Below are 17,555 nucleotides of genomic sequence, written 5' to 3' on the forward strand. Positions count from 1 at the left end.
TGAATGCCTAAAGTTGTGTAAAGATACCCTTGTATATGTGTTAGGCTAGCAGAATGCATACAGGACCACATGGGTTTTAGCAATTTTTTGTTAAGATTAATTTGTTGGCAATTTTAGAGTGTTTGCAGCGGAACAAATATGTTCCATAAACATGAATATATTATGCAGAGTGCATTCTTTTTGTGGAAGTGATCAGTGCTTAAAATGCGGATGTGGAATTAATTAGCTAATCACATTCAGTAGAGCAAATCTTTCTCATTAGCACTCTGTTTGTTTGTTTTTTCCTTTTTAATCTATTAATTAATCTATTTTTTTATATTAAACCATGCAAATGGTAAATTGTGCATTTTGAAGGATTTAATTGGGCCTGAAATGATTAAATTATACACTTTGAGGTTAACATAAAATGGACAAGTTTATAGATATTTGGACATGGTTTAACATCAATTGCAGTAACTATGGTTTACAAATTTATTTCCTTCCTTTAATGAATACCCTTTCACTGCTCCAACCAAATAAACATTAAAAGTCTATGCAGTGGCCCTGCATTGGCAATGCAGAGGGTCTAAGAGGCAAGTCAAACACAAGGGCAGCCACAGCAGACGTGATGAAAGGTGATTTCCATACAAAACTTTGAAGTAAAATAAAAGAATGATGTCACTTGTTCCAAATAATAATACAAACTGTGCATTTGCGCCTTCAGTCTGAGTTAACAGTGTAACCTCTAGCCAGAGAAGTAATCAATACAAGATAGCTTTAAAAGCTGGGTGGCCTTAAAACTAGGATTTTTCATTTGATGTATTTGATTGGTTAACTCTTTATTGAACCATTTAACCATTAAAAATGCTTTTAACCAAACTGTTATAACTATATGTTTTCGGAGGTGGATTTTTTAATTGGAACATTCCTTCCCCAGATCTGCTGTTTATATACTCGCTTACTCTGTACTGAATAAATGGAATCTGCAGCTTTCACTCTCCTCAGACAGACTATAAAACAGACTTCTATAGACCCACCAGATGCGCTACTCATATACCCCCACAGTGGAAACGCCTGGGCATTTCCAGAAGAGAGTCACACATGTGCTAAAAAGTACAATAAAATGTGACCAGTTAAGGTAACAGCTAATTTGTACTAGTTTCTGGAAACTTTCCAGTACTTACAAATAGAAAAAAATATATATATTAGCTCTATTTCATAATTATAAGAATTCTTTCTAACTAACTAATACATAATACTAGCAATACAATGTAGGTGAATGAAAATAAAGCCCCATTCACTGCAGTATCAAAGCAGTAACACTTTAATATTTTGACATACCCATGGTATAAAAATAGTACAAACTGTATGGTAATATACTGTGACAGCACACAGCAGTGATTTGCTTCATTTTCATCTGGCTTTATAAGTTTGTAACTTTGCTTTTAACTTCACTTCTTTTTATTTAGTCAAGGTCCATGGTTGTTTTAATAACCATTTGCCTGGGAAAATAGTGACCTGGCAGGAACATGGCAAAGCTTTAGGTTTCCACACAGCATGTACCAGGCCCTATCCAAAAGTACTGCCAAGGAGAAGGGAATGCTCAGCAGTAAGTCCCTAGGGAAAGGTTTAACTTATTAATTGGAAATGCCTTTTCCTTTCAATAACGGAAGTGTGGCAACGTTAATGTCAGCGTTGTACGTGAATCTACTTGGGAGTTTTCTGTTGTAAACAAGGAGCTGCTGTTGCTTGAAAACATTTTCTCTTCATGAATAAGATAATGTAATTTAGTACCTTTGTGTGTAAAGGCTGTCTAAGTCAGTGAGACAGAAATGGAATCGCAATAATTTGGCTTCCCTGTTTTCATGCCCTGGTTGTTTGTGAACAGAAGTGACTCTGATGGCATTTGGGAGATTGGTTTACTGTAGTCTTATTTCCTATCTCAGGTTGAGGCAATGGTAGCATAGAAGCATTTGGTGGAATGGTACTACGTGGTAAAATGATATGGTGTGAACAAATGTACCATATCAGGACCACAGTAGATTCATTTTTATGTATAAAGTTGTGGTCTATAAAAGGCCATGCCAGTGTTGCTTCACTATAATACACTTGTTTTATTATCCTCCCTGGGGGTGCTATCCCCTGCAAAGGGAATATGATGGAGGTGGTTGTACGTAAATATGTCACACGTCACATTTTTTCCTTACATCTAGAGAAAAGCTTATCCAATCGTCATGAAACAATTTTGCATATGATATTGATAATATCAGATTCTGTACATGCTGTTGATATATTTCCTGGTCATCATTTTTTTTTGTTTTTTATCATACTGATGGCTAATTTTAAATTTGCAGGCCATATAGAAAGTAAATTTTTAGAAGATTCTGAGGAGTTTGTTTAATCATTTGTTTATATGTGATAAGATTGACTTTCAAATATTTTTTAACAGTTCCTAATGGGTGTTCTGAAACTCCCTGTTTTAGAGATAGACACTGCAAAAGGTATAGGCTCTGACGTCACTTGCTGCATAAAATTTGTTAAATCACCATTTATTAAAGTCAAACTTTTTTTTTTTTTTTTAGAGTAGTACAACAGTTTAAAAGTTTTAAAGGTTTTTAGACATATGCATTATTTAATTCATTTGAAAAAATAACTGAAAAGCTGAAATACCTAAATAGATTTTATTACATTTAAAAAGAAATAGGAACTCATAGAAATGCAAAATATAGGCATTTTGAATATCTGTTTCTGCCTCCAGAGCTTTGAAAATCTACTAGAAAAGGTTAAACCTGTATAAGTAGTAAACCATAATGGTGCATAATATATACATCTGTTCTACATGCTTGTTTTACTCTGTTTTTTTTTTTAGTTCTCACAGCTCAAATTCAACAAGTTAACAAAATGGCAACTAATTCTATTCAAAATGAACAATAATTTCACAACTCTCTCTCTCTCACTCTCTCTTATATATATTATATATATATATATATATATATATATATATATATATATATATATATATATATATATATATATATAGATAGATAGATATATAGATAGATAGATAGATAGATAGATAGATAGATAGATAAACTGTCTATCTTGCTGTCGGCTGAGAGAAGTCAATCAAAATTTTGTTTCAGTATATGAGATATACTTAAGTCAACTATTTTTATTTTCTAATAATAATAAAAATTTGTTTTAAATCATAAGAGTTGTCCTGACTAAATGATTTTATTTTATATAGTAGACATCTCATTGCTTTACAGAGTATGACAATGACAAGTTCCATTTGCTGTGGATACATTACAAAAACTGTTATGCATAATCCAGTGAACAAATAAAAAGAAAAGGGCCTTTTGTCTTTTGGGGGTTCATTGCTAGTTCTTGTGATTGTGACTTTTTGAGACATGGACCAATGTCAATAAGGGTAGAACTCAATTCACTTACGGTACACTTCAATCTGTCAAATATGGTCTGTATGTAGATATCACAAGTGGTTTATAAAATCTATTTAAATATACCACATGCAGCAGGGCCTCAATAAAAGGTATGATTTCTCAAGTTTCCTTGGCACATGTAAATGCGAAGTGCCCTCTTGGGAAAAGTGCAAGTAATCAGGGATGATTTCATGAATAATAATGATGACAGATTCATTTCAATGATGGGTCTGAATGTCATTATTTTGTATGAATTGTATGTACATGTGAAGTACTGAGTCTATAGACAAAGTAATTGACTGCATTCATTTGTTTAGTTACTGGTCTAGATGTACTAAGCTTTTGTTCCAGTGTAAAGTGTGCTCCACTATTTTAGTCTAACTATACTGCTTAAAAGTAGTTTTTATTTCACAAAAAAAAAAAAAAATTACACTGGGGCAATAGCTTTGTATATCTGACCACAGATTTTAAATAAAGTGAAGTCCAGGACTCAGTTTCGTAACATATTATATTTAATTAAGGAATATGACTTATGGTCAACTGAGAAATGGGATTGGGAGAGTGCTATTTGGTAACACAATGTTAAAGAGGTCATGAATTTACACATCAAACACATTTGTATTGATACATTTTCATTTGGTACTTTATACAAACAATGGAAATAAAATGTGGTACTAAAATAGGTATCAATTATCAATGCTAATAAGATGGAATTTTACTGTTGATGCTTTTTCTAAGCTGTTTTATGACTTTTAATATTTTCACCAATTCGGTGTTGCTTTTCATTGCCTTCTTCTGGTTCAGCTAGATTCCATTGCTGGTCACTATTGGCATGGCTTCCTTCTGCTTCAAGCAAAATGAATCCGTTTCCAGTGTTCACAGCTCTTGGATCAAAGCTTGGGGACTCAAAAGAATCTGGAATTAAGTCATCAACTTGTACCATGTCGTTTTGGTGACTCTCTGTGGCAATGGTGATAGAGGTAAGTTGCTGGAATCATTCCTCCTTCACAGAGTCAGATGATGGAGATGCACATTCTTTTATCACACAAGCATGGCACTCTGTTGTTCTGTTTCTACAAGTTCTGGATGTTTTAGTTTTAAGTCATTTACTAGCATCAGTTTTTCTCCCAGTGTTCTCAGTATCTGCAACAGTGCTATACTGAGCCTTTCAGCTGAGCTACCCTGTGGGTGGTACAATGTGGTGCATGAGCACTCAACCCCAGATAACTATTCAAGCTTTCTGAACAAATTGTTCTCAAATTCACGCCCTTGATCATGATGTATCCATACAGGATAACCAAACCTGGGAATAAAATCCTTGAAATCCTTTCAGCTTTCCCAGATTTATCCTGTGTTGCATAAACTCGTCCTCTGCCAGTTTGTAATTAGAAAACCCGTGAAGAATGTGACCGAGGGATAATCAGATAATTGATAGCTGGTTAATCCCTCAGCACTAATATAAAATCCTGCAATTCTCCCTGTTCCAGGGGGTGTTCGAAGGAAGAACTAGAGCGAGCAAGACAGAGAAGTCAGACTGAAAGTAAAATAAAGACTATAGTAACAGTGAAGGCCCTGTACAGTTTTGTGTTAGTGACTTGTTTTTATTTAAACTTTATTTTTGCTTGTGAGCAGTGCTGTTTTGTTAAAATATTTGATTTGTGTTTAAAAATAAACAGCGCTGCAGTACCTTTTGCACCTCAGTATTTGCCTTGTGTTTTGTTCCTGCTTCTTGCCTGATGTCACCACCTCAGCCATTCCTGTCACACATGGGCATTTACATAGTTACATTAGTTACTATTTTCTGTATGTCTGTCTTCATAAAAGGCCAATAGAATCTTTCTCTTATGAGATCCATGACTCTCTCTGTCCCTACATGTCTCATGTCATCATAAAGGTTCTTGAGGACCATCAACTTAAATTATTCTGGGAGAATGATCTGTTTTCTCATATTGCATATCCCTTCTCAATTTCAATTTAGATCATTTTTGCATCAGTCTTTTCATGGTTTTGTCCATGCGTTCTCTCTCCCTACTGGTTGGTATCTCATTTCTCTCTTTACCTTCCCAATAATCGTATCTTTCTGTTGTGCCTTCCTCAGTTCTCTCAGTGGTATTGTTGGTAATAATTCAATAATATTTAGTTTATCACTGTCACATTCAGCAGTAGTGCTGAGAGCTACTACTCATGGCACATCTCCTTTCTCAACCATTTTGTTTCTTTGCCACACTGCTGATACGAAGTCTGTGTTAGTTCTTCCGTGTATTCAGTTATGCACCTGTCAGTATTCACTGGAAGTCTTGAAAGAGTGTCTGAGTCTGTATTAGCTTTATCTGGACTGTATTTTATGTCAAAACTAAAGTCAGCAAGTTCTCCAACCCAGTGGTGTCCAACTGCATTCAGTCTTGCAGAGCTCATGGTGTAGGTCAGCAGGTTGTTGTCTGTGTAAATGGTAAAGCATAAAACAAATAATCCCTAAACCTTTCACAAACAGACCATTTTAGAGACTGAAATTATAATTTTCCAGAATGAAGGTGATAACTTCATTCAGCTGCTGTCAGCATCATAGAGCCATATACAGTTATCCTTAGTTTCCCTTCTTCTGATAAAGAACTGCTGCAAGCACTTTTTCTGACACATCAGTGTGTAAGACAAATAGCATGCTAAAGTCTGGGTAGGCATGGACTGGAGGACAGATCAGTTCATCAATGAATTGGTATAACAGCTTGATGTTCTTTGTCTATGTCACAGGCATCCTTGAGGATAACTGACCTGTCTGATTCTTGTGCTGCTGTTTCTTCTTTGGTGGTGAGGTGAGTTTACTGTTTCCCTTCATCTCTGGATTGAAGGAGATCATATAATCATATCTTTACCAGGATGTCAGATGTTGTGTTGGCATCCTCCATCACAGCTCTTTCAGTGGCTGAATAAACTGAATATTTACTTAAACAGTTATTTTTGGTATGAGTATGTGATGAGCAGTGCAATTGTAAACAGGTACTGTAATTGTAGAGGTTGAGCTTTCAGGACTGCTTATGACCCATTCACTAACATCAAGGTCTTCCAAGGCTGGATTATCAAATACTGCTACGTTCCCAATACTGTGGTGTTTGAAGTCAACTCTACCCTTTGCATTAACTACCTGCCCCTTGGGTATTCCAATGCACTTTCTTCCAGTTTTTACAGGGAAACTGTTCTCTTCTTCTTGAAACCAACTTACAAGTCCATTGGCTTTGTTTTTTTCACTTCCCATTACTTTGCTCAGCAGATGTGCCAGGCCTTTAACACCATCCTCAGCCCCACTGCTATTTGCTCTAATTACCTCCTCAATGTCATTGAATCTCAAAATAAGTCTCTCTAAAGCTATTTGGCTAATTAAGAAGGGTGCATGTATAGTAGGGTGGATACTGTCAATGCCAGGTAAATCAACATGCCATTTGTTGCTATCACATCTAATTTACCTTGCACTCCCATTAGCTCATCAAGTAGACGTACAGTATGTTTGAATATGTGTTGTTTTCTCCATTTTCTATCTAATATACTGACTTGAGCTCCTGTATCCATTACAGCAATGCCATTAATGTAATACTCCAGCAAGCCTATTCCTCCAACTAGTTGTGCAATACTCTATCTAGAGATGTGACTGTTCTCAATGGACTGCGCTATGCATTTTCTTTCTGGTGAAATAACTTTTTTTTTCAGCGCGGCTTACATTTTTACATCCTCAGCCTTATACCGACACTCTTGTGAACAATATTTAAGTGTTTTGGACAGTGAGCAGAACAGAACCTGAGGCCTTAATGTGCATACCACACACAACTGGGACCTATCTTCTTCCCTGATCATTGGTAGTCCCTCGTCAGCGATCGATTCATGTTTCCCGGATCAGAAAACTTCATAGGGCACCCCATGACCCAGTGTTTGCATTCCCCTGCCTTAAGCAATGTTGGCACAGCTTGTGTCGCAAGAGTGTGAGTGAGATTGGTAGGGTTTCAGATCTCACCAGGTACTGCTGTGCTTAACATTGAGGCCTTGGTAGACAGTATGGATAAATTCTCGCTACACTTTTGCTTGATCATATTAAATTTCTATATTTAACTAGCGTTCTTCAAACTATATCTTTTGTTTAAGCCCCATCATTCGGTAAATAAACTGTTGTGGGGATTCTTGTATATTTTGTTTGGAACTCATTAATTCCTGAAAAAGCTCTGTGTTGTTTCTCTCACCCAAGTGTGCTTTTAAAAAGTTTTTCAACTCTGCAAGTGTAAGAACATTTTTGTCTGTCAACATATTTTTTTAAGTTTCCAGGTTTTATTACTCTTGAGTACAGTTCTAATTATTTCAGACTCACTGTTGCTTCAAGCTTTCATCTATTTGCTTGGAAATACTACTCACAATATTAGAAGAATCATCCCCAATTTGCCCACCACAAATTTTGTAATCTCTGCGGAGCAAGAATGGTGTGACATCCCTCAATGCGAGATGAGATATTCTCATCAAAATTTGCAACATCAGGGCTCCCCCTCATGGTAACTTGCATAGTATGGTTTACTGTGTTGCTAATAATCGCACTGTACCTGTATTCCTCAGAAATATTCATGTGGTCCAGTCGTCTCTCGTTTTGACCGTGACCCTCTCGTTTTCAAGACCAATCTTCCGGTCAGAAAAAAACTTCCCTCTAGGGACACGTTTAATAATATTATTAGTTTTTGGCTTTTTTGATTACTATACAAAATTGAAGGTTAAAACTGCATACACCTACTATATTTAACTATAATTTAGCCTTTTTATAGTATTTATCCTTTCTTTTTGCAGTGATCCTTATGGCCAAGCAGTTCCCTCACATTGTGAAAGAACATGATCTGTTTGCCCTGAGAGAAGAGTTCACTGATTACCAGCGCACTGACCCTGAAGATCTTCCATCTGAAGAGAAGCTGTACAAGTACTGGGGAAAGGTTGGACAGATGACAACTGCAGGTCAACCAAGATTCCCTATTTTGTAAAGACTAATGAAGGCTCTAGTCGTCATTCCCCATTCAAATGCCAGCAGTGAGAGAGCATTCTGCATGCTCAGGGCTGGCTTGGGAAAGGACACCATTCAGAGCCTGGTTTCCTGCAAACTGAACAGTGACAGCTGCTGTTATGATTCCAACATCCATGAAAGAGTCTTGAGAGATTGAAAGTCTGCCACTTGGGCATATAACATCCAACTCAAAGCACCACCATGGTTCAACGCCATCATCTCTAAGGCTACACTAACTCACTTATGCTGTATTCCAGTTTAGTTTCTGAGCATCTATATTTAAATAAAAAATCACAGACCCCTCCTTTTCCCCTGTGCCGCTTCGCTCGCTTCACGCTATCCCTTCTAAAAATCTCTGGGTCAAGTGTCCTGGGACCTTGACAGGTATGAAATATTTAACATTTTTTTTATCAGCTTCTTAAGGAGCAATTAGACAATAACAGAAGCAACATAATACAAAGTTATTACTTAATAAAACGCGTATTAAACCTTCAATATACTAACCTTAGTTAAGAAAGACAGAGTTGGTTTTGCTGCGTTCGCTTCAGTGGTCAGAGCAAGCAACAACACCGTTCTGTCTACCTCAGACACCGCCACCAACAGGCTGCCTCCCAGACTACAGGACTTTAGTGTTCACACAAACATTTTTCAGATATTTCACAAACATTCAATTATTCTTGCAGGTAAGTACTTTATTGTTTTAATCTTTTGGGTGCTACATTCCCAATATGTATTTATTTTTGCATTTGGTTTTCCAATAATAAAATATTTACATAGCCTACAACCCTACAGTTTCAACAGCAAAAAGACATACTTCTTAGTGGGTGCTTCTCTGAATGAATGCTGAACACTGAAATGAGCTCATGAGTCATGACACTTACAGCTGTAGCTCCACAGAGCTGGAACTGAATCCCATATTCCCAGTCCCCCTAGCACATAGCTTGACATCTCATACTGCATGTGGGTGGCAGCACATTGGTTGAGTTGCTCTTGTAATTGTTATTCCAGTCAAGTGCTTGTCAGATATTGCTGTGTTGTCTCACTGAACTTTGAATTAACTTTTCTGGATGCAAACTCGGTTTTGGCTGCAGAAGACCAAAGCAACAAAAGCAAGAGATGAGAGAGCTTTACAAAGCTCAAGTTTTTATTCAAGCTCAGCTAAACGCACTGTTGTCACACACTTTGTACAAACACATACACAGAATTGAGCTTCTGTCACTGTTTATGTTGAATACATATTGTAAATAATGGGTTTATTACAGTTTAACCTCAAAATATGTGTTTTTCATGAAAACAAGATTGGCATGTCTGGTCAATTTCACATTTTCACATACAATAGTGTAAGGCCTGTGCCATTGCATTATATGTACACTATGACAGAACCACATAAAGCGTGATCATGGGGGCAGTTCACACTGCAAAGCATTCTTAGCTGGGTAGAGAAGCAGCTCTGCCTGCCTCCTTTGGGTTTGGGCCAGTTTCAGAGTTTTGGGGCAATGGGACCCCCTTGAGAATTTAAGGGGTTATTTTGGGAAACGATTTTAACTGCATGTGGTGGGAATGGTTTTAGTGTACTGTGCATAAGAATGCATTACACATTGAGTAAACACAGTGCAAGGGGTAACACTGGTGTGTGATCCACTGAAACTGCTTGTGCTCTGTGATGAAGGGAACAGCGGAGGGGGGTGTGTTATGAGAATTTGTTCTACAGTGCTTCAAACAACACAATAAAGGTATTTACTTATTTCCAATTAGATAGAAGTATATTAAAATGTAAAGATTATGAATGTTTATTTGTTATATCTCTTACTTGTTTGAAGCAGTGTATATGTTGGGTTACTTAGTTTTTCATAGTTGTTAGACATTAATTTATATATATATAATATATATATATATATATTATATATATATATATATCTATATATATATATATATATACAATATAATTCTAATACTAATATACCATGTGTGTGTGTGTGTGTGTGTGTGTGTGTGTGTGTGTGTGTGTGTGTGTGTGTGTGTGTGTGTTATAAATCTGGTGAATTAACAAAGGCTTTTAAAAAAACAATTAAACATAGCTTTTGTTAACATAGCCACTATCTCGCAAGTCCCTTGGTACTAGTCTATTAAAAAATGTACTAGGCATGTGAATAAGGTACAAGGTTATAAGAGGCTATTTAAAAATAGATGCTATTTTCTTCATAGTGATAAAGGGGCTCTTTTTTTCTGTTGATCTCAAAGCTCCCTGAGGAATAGGACAAGACTTATAAGGAGTGAGATTTCTCCAATGATAAATACCTTTCCATACTCTCATCACTTTATAATAGGTAACTTTATTTTAATATATCCTGTCTTGTATGTATTACCTAAAAATAATAAAATACACAATGACCAGACTGGAACCTTTCAATGACAAAATGACAAAAAAACAACAACACACACACTACAAATGAGCTGCTTTTCACTCCAAAGTTGTATGCTTGCGGGTCAGAACAGTGTGACGACATAACGCTTTTGCAGCGTGCATGTGGGTACGTTTTTAGAACCAGGAAGTAAACCGTGGAAGGTCAGGGATATTTACTATTTGGAGGATAGCGTTTGTTACTTTGTGTTGCACAGAGTCGATGACCATGGGTTTGTAATTAGAATTCTTAAATGGGACATTCTGGAGCTGCTTCAACACAGTGATACATAATATAACTGACATGAAAATTAGACCTGATAAACAGAAAAGAAACGGAACATGTTTGAGAATTTCAGAGAGAAGCTTCTGACTGTGCAGCAGGATTTCACAACGGGGTTAGTATTTTATATTTAACAACCTTTTAACTGTATTATCACAGCCACAGAGGGGATCGTGATTACCAACACTATCCCGCGACAAAGCATTCACGAATAGTGCTGTAATAATATTCAAAACGAAAATGTAGGTACTGTTTTGCAATTATATCGGCTTATTTTAAATTAAATTTCTTGACAGTATTCGCATTGTAAATTCGCTCCAATCTGACGTATTAAATCGAACGATGACCAAATCTATCCGTTACATTTACGGAAAATAATGTGAGGCAAGCTTAGTGAATTCCAAAACTACTTGGCTAAGCAATTTAATTTTGTGTAATAAAATTTGAAATTGTACAGTTTCAGGAACATATTTTAAATCCAGTGGCAGCTAACACTACAAAGCCTATTCTGTTTGTTGTCAGTTGCCTTTGAAACTGGACTTTGAAAAAGTTCTACAGAGACTAAATGATGAAACTGTTTTTCGTATTTGCACATTCTCTTAAATTGCACAGGGCTGACTGTCATGTGATTGTTGCCTGAAGTGGTTTACTTCAGTTTCTAATTATAGTGGCTTATAGGAAATGTAATATAGCGTCGCCTGCAAACTAAAGACGTGAAAGTAAGTCGAGTTATGTGGGCGGACAATTCTAAACAACTGCAGATATTCGGAAGGTTTTAGTAGTGCACAAACCTGATTCTGTATTCACTATAGGGCGCGAAACAATATTAAATTAATACAAAAAAAATTAATATAACACACGAGTGATTGCAAAAAGCTCCTAGATTTACACGTTTACAAATGTAAAATAACAATAGGTAGTTGTTGGTTAAAACCCGTAGAATGAATTTAAAGGTAAAGTATGGATGGTGTGTTGTTCTCAGGCTTCTGTCATTATGACCATTTGTTATAAATCACAAGAAATGCAGTAAACATTATGAAAAGTTGACATTTTAAAAATTCATGTGTGTAATCAGTGCTAACACAAAAATGACTCCTCACTCCGAATTTACCTTTAATCGGTCAAATAGTGTAATGTTGTTAACACCAGTCATTTCATGAAATGCAATTAAACTTTTAAAAATGTCATGTAATAACCGTGTGAAACAGTCATTTCGCATAATGACTGAAAGCCTTTAATCAGTCAAATAGTGTAATAGAATGCCTATAACGGCCGTCATTTAGCAAAATGCCTAAAATATTGAGGCATTTCACAAAATGACGGAGTAAAACATGAAAATAGTGCATGAAAGTTTTAGGCATTTCGCAAAATGCTTGATTTCACAATATGCCTGTAACATATAAGTTGTGGGTTTATATTTGTCAAATGACCTAATTCATGAGGTAAAGTATCACAAAGCATTTTAGTTTATCATTAATAATTTATGTGGCACATTTTTCAGGATCAAAACGCTGAGTGACAAGTCAAAAGAAGCAAAGGTCAAGAAGAAGCAGAGGTACGGCCATGTATCTGTTCTTAGTGTTCAGAATTACAATCTCTGTATCTGTATATGTACTGAATACATTCCAGAGTTTTTGGGTGGTATATGTAACTTGTGCAAGTAGGATGATCTTTGCAGGTAAATTCAGGGGCAGAGATTAATTCATTGAAATTAACACAATTCTGTCTGAACATTTTGCAATGTTACTATTCAGTAAACAAAACAGTACTAGCTAGTGACTGCCATAACATCATTCGGTTGCCCTTCTGGTTCTATAAACATTTTCAGCATTGCTAAAGAAAGATTTAAAGTCTCTTCATCAGTTGCATTCTGTTTGAGTCATGAAAATGTTTGAGCACATGACTTTTTGGTCCACCCCAAACGTGCAAGTCCCATTGTTCTACATATCAATAGGGTAAAAAAGGGGGGCAAATGCATAAGGTGGCATTAAGAAAGAACACTGAACAATCTTGCAGGTTCCTATGACCAATCATCCCCTTCCTTACAAAATGGAATGCAGTGTAAGACACTGATATAAATGCTGCCTTCTATATTACAAATCTAAAAGCATTGTCTAATAATGCCCAAACGCACATGTCTCAGATTGCTGTGGGATTCTTCCAGTGAAAAGGTTCTGTATTGCTAAAAAACAAGTGGAATGAGAATGGAGTTGTATCAGGGCCTAACCAGACAGCAGATCCCATGCTGTTAACCAGTAGTGTCTTCCTTAGTAGACCAGCAGAGGTCCGGTTAACGTAACGGTCAGACAGTAGTTTTGTTGGCCTGGGTAATTTAAATTCCAAGTATGGAAGACTCCATTGCACACCAGTTTGAGCTATTACAGTTTTTACTGTGGGCCTAAGTAGTCCAAAGCTTTCCCTCACTCTGATTCTATTAGATTTTAAAGGTTTTTACATTGTCGCGAGGAAACAAAACTTGATATACAAAATGTGAATATGTATTCATGCAGGAGCAATCTAAAACAAATAAAAATAAACAATTCATATTAACTGTGGGCTGTATGCTTTGTCTAATTGATATTGTCCTTTTTTTTTTTTTTTTTTTAGACGAGAGGACCATCAACCGAAGTTTTCAGCAGGAGTAGAGCTACTTAACAGGTTTGTCCAAGTAAAATGTTTGCAGGTGCTGTTTTGTATAATGTCTGTCATGCAATGGAGATTTGGTTATATTCTACATATCATGCAACAACATATTAGCCTTAGCGAGGAACATCTTTATTGTTGTAAACATTTTGATTTAAGTCTAGAACTTAAGCAGATTTGAATTTCCTATGACTCTGAATAATTAAATACAATGAATGTGGTGTAATCACATTGTTATCTAACACAACTGGGACATTGTTGGGGATCCTGACATAGTACAGTGGGTTCTGTGGAAAACTTCCCTGGCACCATGGTAAATCTGCAGTACCTCAAGGCACGGCACAGTGTAATGCAGTTATCATGTGGTTCAGCTTGAAGTATAAAACCAGTGCTTTCCTTTTCCAGCTGGGTGTGCCAGAGAGCTTTTTAACAATTTAATGGATGTGGCCAAGTGGTTAGTATTGAGCAGGTGTAGAGGTGATGCAAGTGCTCAAACAACGACAGAAAACAAAGTTCACAGTCCAAACTGTTTTTTTATTCTGAATACAGTTTGTCACCTTTTAAGTAATAATACTGGCTCTACACAGCAATGAGTATCGCCAGCAAATAAACCACAGGTTTCAGTCCTGAAATAATAATACAGTAACAGTAACACACAATACAGACATGGTCACTTCTCCAGACGGTGAGTGCTGTTGTGCAGGTGCAGTGAAAGACAGCAGTGGTGATACAGTGGTGCAGTGTGGTCCGAGTTTGGTGCTGGCTCGTAGCGACAGCTCGTGGTTCGTACTGGCTGTCGAACAATGACAAACAGTGACAGTTAGAATCACAAACAAACAAAACACTTAACGCTTACTATACGTTTTAACACTTAGTTTCCTTTCTCGGTCCTTGCGATGACCATAACAAAAGGATTGCATCATCACATCCCCTGAAATACCGTTTGTCATGCCCCCTGTGATAGCTAGTTCAATCACGTATCCTTCAATCCATGACTGACACATCGCATACCGCATTAGGGTGATAACTTCTGGCATTGTGACTCCACCCCCTTCCTGGATGGCTGGCTTCTGACTGACCCTGGAATGAACTACCAAACCGGGGCACACTGTTCCTGTTATACAGTGCTCTCGCAGACCGGGAGGGAGATTCATTCGCTCTGTCAAAGTGGGCTACCGCTTTAACAAGATCATTTCTGTTTAGGATTTGTTCAACCCTTTGTGGTCCATTTATTCAGCGCCTGTCAGACACGTCAGACCCAATTTATTTTCACACATATCAACAGGACACTCAGTACTGCATTTCTAGCCCTGCCCCACCCCTTGTTCGCTGTATTTATCACATACCTCTTCATAGTCGTTCATACTGGTTTAAATCATCTCCTGATCACTCGTTTTTATCACCAAACTCCTCATCCAAGTAATTATTTTATTACTATAACATCTCAAAAAGCTCTGCAAGTGTCCGTGGTATTCTTTGAGCGCTGGATGTGGGATGTTTATGTCTGTGTTATCTCTGTGGTGCGAGGGCTATGTGTATTGCTCAGATCCGCCCCCTTTATTTTTTTGGCTTCTGTCAGCTCCAATTGGTCTCGGCCATTGAAAGGTTTTTTCAGCTTTTTGGAGAAAAAACGACTAGAGACCTGTACTTGACGTCTTTTTGATGATGTCCGAATTATTTATACATTAATACTGTCAATGTGCTCCTTTCTGCATTTCTAATATATCCCATGATTGTACAGTAACAGCTTTTAAAATTGCACTGTACTCATGCAAGCGATCCATGTATATTCAAGCATATGTTTTTGTCATTAATTTATACAGTATAGCTGTCTGTGGGTTATACAACAATGTATTTACATATTTAATATTGATGTTGCTTTAAAGCTCATTCCAGTTGTATGGTTTCCTGTAAAATGCTTCCCACTGTTACAAGGTTGTAATACCGTTTTATTAGTTGTATTTTTGTGAAATGCGCTTTGTTAGAAATTTCATCGATCTGTAGTTTTAAAATCGTTATTATTTTTGGTATTTTAGATTTCAAGGTTGCAGGGTTTTAAACAGTAATATTACATGACCGCATGGAAGTTAGAATTGGGGATTGCAGCCTCTGTTTCCTGCAGTTACCTGAAAAGCATATTGCCCGTTCATTAAGACAGGTAAGTCAAACGCAGGCAGATCTGTAGCTGGCATTTCTTGGCTAAACTCATTCTCAAGGAAATAACAAAAATGTATATCACGCTTGTGGTATAAAATAAAAAATATGCATTTTCCACCAGTATCAACTCTTTATCAGAGCACCTGTTTCCAGTTTTCTTCCATTTCCACGGCTTATTTAGGATAAGTGGTTCAACACTTTAGAATTTGAAGATTTCAGAGCTCATTGAATAATACAGTCTGAAAAACATGCACTGTATTGTAATTATGAGCTTAGTAAAGCAAACATTTAGTGAGGTGCTAGAAAGGTACTTTTTGTTGAATATCTTTTGTGTTTGCTTTCATAGCAGCCAAACAGATTGTAGTGATCTACATTTAAATAGGCTCCATAAAGTGCTAGAATATGCAGTAATGTTGGGGCCAGAGTAAGGGCAGATAAATGAATCCTGTTCTAAATATAATTGTACACGGCAATAACAATTACTATATTCACAATTATTGTTTTGAGATTCAACTTTTATTAGTGAGCTCCCCTAAATCCCTTGTTTGATACAGGGTATGAATGCTTGTGACGGAGTAGCTGCCTGCTGTGTGGGTGAGTGCATTCACTGCTGAGTGACAGGAAGGACAGCGAGACGATCGGTTGAAGTTGAGACAGAGGTTGAAGTTGATACACCCAGCAGGCGAACAGGATTTATTTAGATATCAACACACTGAACAGCTCATGTGACACTACCAGCAATGGCAGCGCACGGAGCACATACAGCACAGTGTATGAAAAGTTTGGTAGGATCTGAACTAATCTTCTCTGTTCAATATTAAACTAACGTTGCTGAAGAGATTTATCATGGCGGATAAATGGTCAGGGCGGATATGTGACTGGCAGATACGCGGTGGATTACTGTATTACATTTAATATGCTTTTTTCAAATTATAAACTCCCATTATTTAATTAACTTCTATTATACCCACCATTTTGTTTTCAGTACAAATCATCTTGTTGATCTGTAAATGCAAGCATATGTTTTCTTCCTAAATTGCATTTCAGACCATAATTTAAAACAGTATTACTGTATTGAAAATCACTACAGTAAACCATGCAGTGCAGGGATTAATTTAATTTGTTTCTGTTTGTAATGCAGTCAGATTTGCATTCCTTGATTTCATTGGTCAATTCTATTATGTTTCAGTTTTGTTAATTTAAGTAAACTGCTGTAATAAACAATGAAGTTCACATTTTGTCTAATGTATTCATTCCTAATTATTTGGTCTTGTATACAACGGCCTAAGCAAGGGCAAATATGCATTTTTAAATCCCATTTAATATTAATATACTTAAGTTATATAGCCTAGAATAACTTAGTGTTATTCTAGGCTTTACCTCCCTGCTTTAAGCACACAAAAGGAGCTTGTTTTATGAGACATGCACATTATACAATGGAATTTGTAAATGTTACCTTAAGTTTAAATATATATATATATATATATATATATATATATATATATATATATATATATATATATATATATAATTTATATTTGAAATGGTATAATTTGGTTAGGCCTTAAACATGAGTACCTTTCTTTGTCTGTGTAGAGAAATACCCTCTCAGCCTAATAACTTTTCAAAATC

The 17,555-nt window shown here is 36.4% G+C and overlaps 1 protein-coding gene across 1 annotated transcript in view; it reads left to right on the forward strand.

Moving 5' to 3' along the window:
- Window positions 1-10,985: 10,985 nt before the first annotated feature.
- Window positions 10,986-17,555, forward strand: part of LOC121314830 (dysbindin-like) — a 97,118-nt gene continuing 90,548 nt past the window's right edge. The window contains exons 1-3 of the mRNA XM_041248536.1: window positions 10,986-11,238; window positions 12,625-12,678; window positions 13,731-13,781. Coding sequence (XP_041104470.1) covers window positions 11,183-11,238; window positions 12,625-12,678; window positions 13,731-13,781 — 161 coding nt within the window. The 5' untranslated portion in view covers window positions 10,986-11,182. The remainder of the gene's footprint in view (window positions 11,239-12,624; window positions 12,679-13,730; window positions 13,782-17,555) is intronic.

The sequence above is a fragment of the Polyodon spathula genome, chromosome 4 (genome assembly GCF_017654505.1).
Source record: "Polyodon spathula isolate WHYD16114869_AA chromosome 4, ASM1765450v1, whole genome shotgun sequence".
NCBI classification, from domain to species: domain Eukaryota; kingdom Metazoa; phylum Chordata; class Actinopteri; order Acipenseriformes; family Polyodontidae; genus Polyodon; species Polyodon spathula.